General features: G+C 37.7%; 1 protein-coding gene across 1 annotated transcript in view; it reads left to right on the top strand.

Annotated features, from left to right (window-relative positions):
* Positions 1-12,215, top strand: part of SIMC1 (SUMO-interacting motifs containing 1) — an 84,967-nt gene that overhangs the window by 34,691 nt on the left and 38,061 nt on the right. The window contains exons 3-6 of the mRNA XM_012659475.1: positions 5,758-6,642; positions 6,751-7,227; positions 10,295-10,527; positions 11,311-11,380. Of these exons, the coding sequence (XP_012514929.1) occupies positions 5,758-6,642; positions 6,751-7,227; positions 10,295-10,527; positions 11,311-11,380 (1,665 nt within the window). The remainder of the gene's footprint in view (positions 1-5,757; positions 6,643-6,750; positions 7,228-10,294; positions 10,528-11,310; positions 11,381-12,215) is intronic.

A 12,215-nucleotide genomic window follows, 5' to 3' on the forward strand; every position in this document is an offset into this window, starting at 1 on the left:
GAGAGATAGGAACACTCATACACTGCTGGTGGGACTGCAAACTAGTACAACCTCTATGGAAAGTAATATGGAGATACTTCAAAGAACTAAAAGGACCATTTAATTCAGCAATCCCACTACTGAGTATTTACCAATGAAATAAAGTCATTCTGTAAAAAAGATATCTGCACTCAAATGTTTACAGCAGCACAGTTCACAATTGCAAAGATGTGGAAACAACTCAAGTGCCCATCAGTCCATGAGTGGATTAATAAAATATGATGTATGTATACCATACTACTCAGCCACAAAAAACAATGGTGAACTAGCACCTCTTGTGTTATCCTGGATGGTGCTCTGGAGATCATTCTTCTAAGTGAAGTATCACAAGAATGGAAAAACAAGCACCACATGTACTCACCATCAAACTGGTGCTAGTTGATCAACACTTATGTGCACATATGCAAGTAACATTCATCGGGTGTCAGACAGGAGGCAGAGAGGAGGGGATGGGTAAATTCACACCTAATAGGTGCAGTACACACTGTCTGTGGATGTGCATGCTTATAAGTATGACTCAGTGCAACCTTAACTTTTGTACCCCCGTATTTTGAAATTTAAAAAAGACTAAAAAATTAAGTAAAAGGCAAAAGTTCTAAAAAAGAAAAAACTAAATGGGTTCAACAGGAGATTGGGAAAGAAAGCAGATTGGCAAAGGAAACAGTGAAGTTCAGCATAGATCAACAGAAATCACTCAATTTCAGGAAAGGAGGGAAGAGATGGAATAAAGTTGAATAGAACCTCAGAGATATGCACTGCAATATCAAGCAATTTATAATATGTGTAATTAGAGTCTTAGAAGGAGGGGCAGCAGTAGCTTATAGAAAATTTTTGAAGAAATAATGGCTGGAATTTTTGCAAACTTATTGGAAAAACTAATAGATCCAGGAAGTACAACATACTCAAAGCAAGATAAACACAGAAAACCACTTCTTGACTGTCTAAAGAAAAATAATATGTTACATATAGGAAACAGCAATGCAATTAACAGCTAACTTGTTATCAGGAACTATGGAGGCTAAAAGACGTTGGACTGACATTCAAGTGATGGAATAAAGAAACCTTTTGGCTAAGAATTATATATTAGGGCAAAAATATGGGCAAAATAAAGACGTTTTCTGGTAAATAAAGATTGAGAGAATTTTTCACTAGTAGACCTATACTACAAGAAATTTAGGCTGAAGGGAAATGACACCAAATGGATATTTGGATCTATGTAAAGGAATGAATAGCAGCACCAGAAACTGTAAATATGTGTGTAGAAAGAAAATAACAACTTTTTGTTATTTCTTAATTTCTTTAAAAGACAAGTGACTGTTGAAAACAAATATAGTAATAGTATATTAATGAATTCAAAATGTTTACCAATATAATACATATGACAACAAAAATACAGTATGAGGCATAGGGTAAGTGGAATATTTTGTAAGGTTCCTATATTTTTACCTTAAGTAATTCAATATTTTTTTCTAAGTCCACTGTAATAAGTTGAATTTACATACAGTAATCCCAAGAACAACCACTAAAAATATAATAAAAAGGTATAGCTAGAAAACCGATAGATGATTTAAAATAGAATGCCAAAAAATATGTGATTAGCATAAATGGAGGTAGCAAAGGAAGAACAGAGGAACACTAAACAGGACAATAGGAAACAGATGGTATAATTGTATATTTAGAAGCAAACATGTCAATGATTAAGTGTAAATGGACCAAAAATTGTAATCAAAAGACAAAGGTTGTCAGACCAGACCCCCTGACAAACAAAAAACCAAGAACTAACTATGTGCTATCTTTGAGGTGCACTTTAAATAGAAAGGCACAAATACAGAGAGTAAAATCATAGAAAGAAATGCACCATGCAAATAGTATGTGTAAGAAATGTGGGGTGGCTCTATTAATACCAGAAAACATAGACATCAATACAAGAAGGATTGATAGAGACTAAGAAGGATCCTTCATAATAATAAAAGGGTTAATACATTAGGAAGATATAATAATTATAAGTGTATATGCACCTAATAAACAGTTTCAAAATACCTGAAGCAAAAACTCAAGAGGAAAATAGTCAAAGCCATAATCATGATTGAACACTTTAATATACCTCTCTCACTAATTGGTAGCACAATTAGATCCCCCAAAAACTAAAGAAACCAAAGATCCTGAAAAATACAACTACCATGACCTAATTGTTATTTATAGAACTCTAACCAATGACCATGGAATAATACCCTTTTTTCCCCCAAGCACACCAGGAAGATTCACCAAGATACAGGTCTTATGTTAGGACATAAAACAAATTTTGGTGTACTTCAAAAGATTAATATCTTACAGAGTATGTTTTCTGAACATAATGAAAGTAAATTTAAACTCCATGATAATAAAGTGACTAGATATTAAAAATTGTGGGATGAAGGCAAAGTAGTACTTATAGTGAAATGTTTAGCTTTAAAAGCTAATGCTAGGGCCAGGCGTGATGGCTCACACCTATAATCCTAGCACTTTGGGAGGCTGAGGCAGGAGGATTGCTTGAGGCCAGGAGTTCAAGACCAGCCTGAGCAAGAGCAAGACCCTATCTCTACAAAAAATAGAAATTAGCTAGACATAGTGGTACACACCTGTAGTCCCAGCTACTTTGGAGGCTGAGGCAGGAGTATCGCATGAGCCCAGGAGTTGGAGGTTGCAGTGACTCTGTCAAAAAAAAAAAAGGTAATGTTAGAAAAGAAAAAGGTCTAAAATCTTTAAAAATCAGTGATCTAAGCTTCCACATTAGGAAGCTAGGAAAAGGGGCAATTTAAGTCCAGAGTAAACGAAAGGAAGGAAATAATAAAGATAACAGAAATAAATGAAATAGAAAACAGACAAAAGACCTAGTTCTTTGAAAAGGTCAATAAAATTGATTAGCTAGACTGATCAGGGACAAAAAAATACAGAGGATATAAGTTACCAATATTGGGAATAAAAAATAGAAATTGGGAATAAAGAATTATGTGCAGAGTAAAGAATTAAAAGATGATAAGGAACTCTTATGTACAATTTTATGCCAATAAATTTGGTAATTTAAATGAACAAATTCCTGGAAAAACACAAGTCACAAAACTAACATAAGAAGGAATAGAAAAATTGTAATAGCCATATATCTACTAAAGAAATTGAATTTGTAAATTTAATTTGTAACTTTTCTACAAAGCTGATTTCAGGTGCAAATAGCTTCACTGGTGAATTCTATCAAATATTCAAGAAAGTAACATTCCAACACAACCTAAATAGAAGAGGTGGGAATAGTTCTTAAGTCATTTTATAGGCCAATTTTACTCTTATAGCAGCACCAGAAAAAAGAAATTACAAGAATAGAAAACTACAAACTAATATCCCTTATGAATTCTTGACAAAATACTAATTCATTAAAGCCCAACAATGTAGAAAAAGAATAATACGTCATAACCAAGTAAAGTATCCCCAGGATTGCAAGGTGAATTTTTTTTTCGAGGAGCATTGTCTTCCAGTGAGGACCAGAAAACCTCCTAGACAAATTCTAAAAGAGAGGGAAGGGCATGCCTTTAACCCGCATTTGGGTGAGACAAAGACATAAAGTGTAACTATAATGTTTGTACCCTCACAAAACCCTGGAATAATAATAATAAAAAAAAAGACTTGGGATTCCTGAAGAAAAAAGCAGACACTTTTGTACCCTGTCATTTAATATTAGAAAATCAATTAGATGGGGCACAGTGGCTCATGCCTATAATTCCAGCACTTTGAGAGGCCAAGCCAGTAGGATCATTTGAAGTCAGGAGTTTGAAACCAGCCTAGGCAACAAGTGAGACCCCTCTCTACAAGAAATTAAAAGTAAAAAAAAAATTAGCCAGGCACACTGGCGCACGGCTGTAGTTAGTCCCAGCTACTCAGGAGGCTGAAGGAGGATTACTTGAGCCCAGGAGGTTGAGGTTGCAGTGACCCGTGATCGCAGCACTGCACTATAGCCTGGGCAACTGAGTAAGACCCTGTCTCTAGGGGAAAAAAGAGAGAGAAAGAAAATCAATTAGTATAAATTCTGATATTGATAGGACAAAGGAAGAAAATTATGGTCATCTCAACAGATGCAGAAAAAGCATTTGACAAAATTTAACAACTATTAACAATTAAAACTCAAAGTAAACTAGAAAAAGAAGGAAACTTCCTCAGATTGATAAAGGACATTTATGAAAACCCCACAGCTAACATTATACTTAATGATGAAAGTCTGAAATTCTTCTAAATTCAAGAACAAAGCAAGAGCGTCTGCTCTCAGCACTTCTATTCAGAATTCTACTGGATGCCTTAGCAATTGCAGTAAGGCAAAGAAAGAAAGAAAGAGAAGGAAGGAAGGAAGAAGAAAGAAAGAGAAAAGGCATACACATTGAAAAGGAAGAAGTACGACTTCTTTATTTGCAGACAACATGATTGTTTATATAGAAAACCCTAAGGAATCTACAAAAAAATTTTAAACTACTATGTGAACTTAAATTTGCAGGATATAGGGTTAATATATACGTCAGTATTTATACTAACAGTAGACAGTTGGAAAATGAAATAAAAATGCATTTCCATTTTCAGACCTTCGGTGGCCTTTCAGGTATTTATGTTCAGTTCAGCTAGCCATTGAGAGTCACCAAAGGCAGTGATATTATATGGCTACTTCGTAGGATTGAAGCATTAGATTGTTCACCTGGAACAATCCTGTTCCAGGATGAGGTACATGTCAGCTTCTCACTTGACCCACCCAGAATCCTGTGCCCTGCTTTGGTGCTAGTGACAGTGGTAACCATCTGCTGAAAGAAGTAGTGTGGTAGCAGCAGTAGTATTGCCAGCCCCAGGGCCCTAACATACCAATAGCAATGGTACCCAACCAGGTGAGAAGTCACTGGAAAGGTAGAGAACAACATTGTTCTAGGCTCATGACACAGAAGTTGATTACATTACCTCTGTACTATATCATCAGGCTTTGTGGACTGCCTGATCAATTCGTTGAGCAATGGAAGTAGAGATAGAAAGCTTTCCATTAATTAATCTTGTTAGGGCTCAGACTTACACTATTGGTTTTATAACCCTTATTGTGTTATCTTCTGTATTTGTTGTTAGGCTGATTACATATTGAACGAAGTTGTATATTCCTAGGCCCTAGCAGGGAAAGGAGACAGATCTGGGCTTGAAGGTCTATCTCTACCACTTAGCAAATAACCTAATCCGTCGGAACTCTAGTTTCCCCATCTGTGTAGTGGAGATGATAATGCCTACTTTGTAGTCTTGTGAAAATTAAAGATACCATGTGAAGGCACTCAACACACTCTTAGTGCATAGATTCTCTTATATTAGCTTCACTTCTTGTTTAGCTTTTGTTGTAGATAATCCTGGTATAGATAAAGTTTGGTTTGTACTTTGTGACTTAAGATTGGAATATCTCCTACTACTTCCCCTTCCTCCTTAGATGAGAAAAAATTTTCCACTATGCTCCCATGTGCATGTGGCATTTGGATAATTTAAGAATGTATAGAAATTGACAAATTTGACAATACCAAAATGTTGACCAAAGGAAATATCCTATGTTATACATGTGTAAATTATCAGTGAAGTGAAATGGTAAAATAATGCTCATCCTTAAAAGCTAAAACTTAAGTCTCCTTAGATAAAGCTGAGACTCCCTACTTGACCTCTTCTCTTCTCACAATCCTTCAACAGGACTTCATTGACTTAACTAGAGAAACCAGACCAAGGGCAAAGGATCGCAGTGGACTCTGTGTGATTGACCTGACAAGAACTGAAGAAGAAAGTAGACCTATTGCCACTCTTGATTTGACTTTAGAACCTGTCACTCCTTCCCAGAAGGAGCCAACCAGTCTTCAGACGTGTCCCAGCCTCTCCGGCAAAGAGGTGTTGGAAGGGCGAGTGGACAGAAGCTCTCGACCTGCGGCACGGAGAATCATTAACAGTGATCCTGTGGATTTGGACTTGTTGGAAGAAAACACATATGAAGGTCCCCAACCCCCTACATCCATAAGTGGGGACTCTGTTTACCCAGCAGAGCCGAATTGTAGCACAACCACGTTCAAAAGTGACCTCAACTTCTTGGCAAGATTACAGCTGTCTTCAGATGTTAGCTCCCTCTCCCCAACAAGCAATAATGGTAGCAGCAGCAATCAAAGGGCACCCTTGCCATGTCCACAGCAAGATGTGCCTTGCCCACTACAAGCCTTGCCATGCCCACTGCGAGCCTTGCCATGTCCACTGAGAGCCTCTCCATGTCCACCACGAGCCTCCTCATGTCCACCACGAGCCTTGTCATGCCCATCACAAATGTTGCAGTGCCAACTGCAAGCTTTGCCTCATCCGCCTCAAGAAGTGCCATGCCCTGAGCAGAACATGCCAGCCTCACCTCAAGACACATTATGGCATCCTCAACACTTACCAAATCCACCTCAAGACTCTCTGGGCCTACCTCGAGATGTACCAGGCCCACCTCAAAACACATTATACCCACAAGATGTGGCACACCTGCAAGACATGCCTCAGTCATCAGGAAACATGCTGCAGTCACCAGGTGATGTGCCACAGTCACCAGGCAATGTCGCACAGTCACCAAGAGATATGCCACAGTCATCAGGCAATGTGCCACAGTCACCAGGGAACATGTCACAGTCACCAAGAAACATGCCACAGTCACTAGGTGATGAGCCACAGTCACCAGGAGATGTGCCATACTTACTGGGAGATGTGCTGCATTCACCTGGAGACATGCTACATTTGTCAGGAGACGTGCCACGCTCATCAGAGGACATGCCACACTTACCTGGGGACATGCCTCACTTACCAAGAGACAGGCCTGACTCTCCCCAGAATGATGTACAGAATAGTAACACTTCTATGGATATCTCAAATCCATCCTCTCTGAGCTGCTCTCCCAGCCCACAGTCCCCACAGTCTGAAACTTCCTTAGAGAAAGTTCCTTGGCTCTCTGTCATGGAAACCCCAGCCAGAAAAGAGATATCACTGTCAGAGCCAGCCAACCCCAGGCCTGCCCAGGTACAAGCACAGAAACCACAAGGTGGGTTGTACAACAGACCATGCCTGCATAGGCTGAAGTACTTCCTACGACCTCCAGTTCATCACCTCTTCTTCCAGACACTAATACCGGATAAAGATGCAAGAGAGGTGAGCTAATATATCTTCCCCTAAGGATTAAGTGTCCTATCTATAGGCCTAGGATAAGGTCAGGATGATTGGAGTACGTGCATGAAAGGAGAAGCCAAGTATAAATGAAATGTTTATTTTTCTCCCACTAGTGGAGACCATGCAGTGTAGAGTCAGATCTGGGTTCAAATTTTAGCCCCACACTTAAAAACTGGCACTGTGTAAGTTATTTTGCCTTTCTGAGCCTTAGCTTTCCTATATGTAAAATGGAGGTAAAAACATACCTCCAGGGTCATTAAATGAGATAATATATGTAAAGCGCCAGAGTGTCTGACTCATCATAGGTCATATTAAAATTCTTGTCTTCAGCTCCTATCCCTTTACTTTCCCAATGCCCTTATTACAGCTCCCATATCACAGAAATAATACTACTCTTTGTCACTTCAGTGCCTCCAAAATTGCTACTCTCTGACTTTGGGGAGGAAATTCAATTTTAAGACTTTAATGGGTATTCTACTTCTCATTGGTCTCCATTGATCTACGAGAACTAAACTAGATATGTAAGAAAAAAAACTGTGACTGGGAGCAGTGGCTCACACCTGTAATCCCAGCACTTTGGGAGGCCCCAAAGTAGGAGAATCACTTGAGGCCAGCAACTCAAGACTAGCCTGGGCAACACAGTGAGATCCCATCTCTAAAAAAAAAAAGTTATTTTAATTAGCTGGGTATAGTGGTGTGTGCTTCTAGTCCTAGCCACTTTGGAGGCTGAGGATCACCTGAGCCCAGGAATTTGAGGTTACAGTGAGCTATGATCATGCCACTGCACTCCAGCCTCAGTGACAGAGTGAGACCCTGTCTTTAAAAACAAACAATTGTGTCCAAGTCCCACAATATGAAACTTTTTGTTGTTATCTACACCACATCCCCCATATTAAGAAGATTGGCTTGAGGTAGTTCAAAAAGTCAAAAGGTACACTCCCTTGTTTAAGCGATCAGCCATCCATCTTAGCAGGTGCCAGGCATTCACATTGATTTGGCCTTAGAGAATGATTTTTTTCCCCTTGTCTTAATTGTTATGTCTTCTAATATGCTTTATGTCTTCTCTCTCCACCCGACCACTAGCTCATTCTCTTTTTTCCTGTGGATTTGCCTCAAGTTGGTGACATGTCTGTCTGTCATCAAGAGCACTCTTGAGGGACTTGAGAGTTTATCAGTTTTCCATAGTCAAGGCTGTGGTGCTTTGTAGATGCGGCACCAACAGAGAAGCTATCCCCCTGCTGTGTACACATAGCTTGGATTATGAGTTGGCAATTAGACTAGACAAAGTGGATTTTTCTTTTTTATCTTTATTTCTTACCACCTTAAAGAACCTCAGCCACCTACAATACATCTATAAACCTTTTCTGTCTCTCCTATGATTTCTTTTGGGTTTTTAATAAATATTGAAAAATATAAATAAGTATTGATCATTTTTCACCCAAAACTTCTTCAGCTAGTCCCCACCACTGCCACTTACCAGCCATTGGTCTTAACTCCTCTGAGTATTTTTTTAACTATAAAATAAAAGTCATAATGCTCATATCATAGAGTTGTTAGACTTAAAGGTAAACACATAAAGCACATAGCTACCTTTCAGGGTCTGTAGTAGTGCTCTATAAATATTGTTCCCTTTAAGGGTATGGACATCAAAACAATTTATAAACCTTTCTCTGTTTGTAGATGTCCCTATTTGTAGGCAAAAGATCAATAATATAGGTTCAAGATTATAAAGTGTATCACATGTAAAACCAATCATCAAAGCAAATTTTTGTTTTTCTCTTGTCTTCCCTAGCTCTTAATTCTTACTACATGCCATATACAATCATGGTCTTTCTCATCAGTGGGCTCAGGGGGAACCTGTAGGTAATTTGAGATATAAGGAAAGCTAACTGGTCTTTTTTCCTCCAAAAGATTTTCTGGGAGGGCAATTCTAGCCATCATTGTTTTACTCTATTAATGCATGCTGTCAGATCTTTGTTTAGTGAGCTATTTTTTAAATTAATACTTATTTTCTGATTTTAAAAATAGTGCTTGTTTATTATAAAACATTTTTATGATATATATATTAAATATATATATTTTTATGATATACCCTTGGTACTATCAGACAGCATTTATTATTGTGAATAATTTGGTGTGTTTCCTTCCCAGTTGCCTTTTTATACATAGGTATTTTAATTTTTTTAATAATTAGAATTTTTAACATACATATTTATTGGTTTCTTTGTTTATATGGAGTAGGAGTCAAGAGGATGGCTCTGGAGTTATGCCACCTATGTTTGAAACCAGCTCTGCCATTTGTTTCATGACGAATGCTTACTCTGTAGATCGCAGTTTCTTTATCTATAAAATACTAATAATAGTATGTATTTCTAAGGGTTGTTGTAAGAACTAAATTAAGTGTTCAAAAATAGTTACCACTGTTGTTATATTCCTATATCAAGGAAACTTTTTAATGTTTTTTCCCTCTAATTATAAAAGTAATAAGTGCCTTTTATGAAAAAATTAAAAAATACAAAAGAACATATAGAGGGAAAACCCATCCCTAATTCTACTACCCACATAGTAGAAAATCACTTTCCATATATTCTCTTCCAGTCTTTATATACATATCTTTCAGGAGAAGAAGGCAACTAAATATTTACTGTTGTCTTAAAAAAAACAACAAAATGAAAACTTCTAACAAAATAAATTTAAAACTTATTTCTTATCTATTTTAATATCTGATAGAGCATTACAACTACCCCTAAATCTCTTGTTACCCTTTCCCCAAAATCAACCTAGGCTAGCTCTCAACTCCTTTATATTTTTCTTTCTAGATGCTATGTTTCATAGATTAAATCGTGTTATATGTAGAATTTTTAATTATTTTTTAACTTTATATAAGCTTCTCCCATGTCTTTCAAATTTTTTTTAGATAAGACTTTTTTTTAAATTATGAAACATTTCAAATGCATGGAAGACTTTGCTGTCTTCAGCCTATTCTAGAACCTCTTGTTTTTATGTACTATAGAAACCCATCCTAATTTCCTTCTTTTTATCTCTACAGAACAAAGGTCAAAAATTAGAACCCATCCCTCATCGAAGACTAAGAATGGTGACAAACACCATTGAAGAAAATTTTCCCCTGGGGACCGTGCAGTTTTTGATGGACTTTGTGTCACCCCAGCATTACCCACCCAGAGAAATTGTGGCTCACATCATCCAGAAAATCCTGCTCAGTGGCTCTGAGACTGTGGATGTCCTAAAGGAAGCCTACATGCTTCTCATGAAAATTCAACAGTATGAATCATAACAGCTGGCTGTTGGCAAAACTTCTGGGGAACCTGGACTCAGGGCACAGCTTTCTCTTGCCTAAGCTTTATTCAGCTAGCCATTAGGGAGAGTAACTTAGTATATTAGTGTTATTTGGATTGCAAGTTACAGGAAATCCAGTCCATATTGGTTTTAATAGCTGGTAAAAGAGAATTTAATTACTCATTTACTAGAAACCTAGGAATAAGGTGTGACATGATTCAGTATGCAAAAATGGTTACGAGGGTTCATTTTCCAGCTTTGCTTTGGTGCCGTTTTCAGGCTCCACATGTTAGCCCACCCAGCCTCAGGTTTTTATAACACTCCCAGTGGGAGAGAGAATCTACTTCACTTATAGTCACATAATAGTTCTGAAATTGAGTCTTACAGGATTTAATTGGCCTAACAGGAGACATTAGCCCATCTTTGATCCAATCACTGTGAACTGAGGGGTAGAATATCATGATTGGCTCAATAAGTCACATGCTTTATCCTGGAATTCTCGTAGGTAAAGCCAGTTTGCTAAAAGTAACAAAGAATTGGTTTTTTCAAGACAATATTGGAATACTAATGTTTCCCCAAAAGGGGAGTAGATACTGGGTAGCAAAAACAGTGAAGTTCTGCTACCCTCAGATTGACATAGTATGATACCAGAGGGTGGGCAAGAGCACTGAGGATAAGAGGAAGCTTCTTCCTTCTATGATCTTCCAAATGCTATCCCTTCTTCCACTAAATTCTCCAGAATTCTAATTGATGTCACTTAACTTTCAGGCTACATCCAGCCAATGCCAAGACAGTGGAGTGGGACTGGAAACTGCTCACCTATGTCATGGAGGAAGAGGTAACATAAAAATTATGAGGATGTATCTTCTGCAGAGGAGGTTTTAACTATAAAGAAAAGTGACGGCAAATCTGGTAATAAAGTCTATGCCATAGTCCCTCCTGATACTCCTATCCGTGCCAAAAAATTCCTATTGAAATGGTATGTGCCGTCTCCCTATTGAAGATTAAGTACATTGACTTACCCCTTTCCTTCTATGAGATCCCATTAAGAACAATAGTAAATGAATAGAGAAAGTTATAAATCCACGACTATAAAAATAAGAGGAAGAACAGTAGATTCGAATGAAGATTTGGAAGACCTAAAGAAAATGTAAGAATGATGGCTAATGAAGCTGGACAGAAAAAGGTACGGACTAGGATGCATGTAGAAGAGGCTGCAGCCAAGGATGGAGGAAATCTTCCCTTTAGAGCACCAGAGAGGTTTTGGACTCAGAAACATAATATATAGTAGAGGATGGAAGTCAGATACGGGCTATAAATGGATTTTTATTGAAAGTCTGTGGATGAAACAATCAACCTCTTCATTCTTGAGCACAGAAAAATCAGTAGACAGTTTACATACCCTTCAGGCAAAAAGTCAGAGGATTCGTTGTCTAAAGAAATTGAACGCACCATCTGTAATAAACAAAGACAACTAGTGTACAGTTGGTACTCCAGGAATAAAGTCTTCCACATTCTGAACTTTAGTTATCTCCAAGCTTAATTGCCAGCTTTTTGTCTGCTAACCCTAAAGCAGTTGGATAAAACAAAAGATTTTCAACTTAGAATTCTTTATTTAGCCAAACTGTTAAGTGTGAGGGTAGAATAAAAACATTTGCAGATATGCAGGAATT

This window comes from Propithecus coquereli, unplaced genomic scaffold, assembly GCF_000956105.1.
Source record: "Propithecus coquereli isolate 6110/MARCELLA unplaced genomic scaffold, Pcoq_1.0 Scaffold619, whole genome shotgun sequence".
Taxonomy (NCBI): Eukaryota; Metazoa; Chordata; class Mammalia; order Primates; family Indriidae; genus Propithecus; species Propithecus coquereli.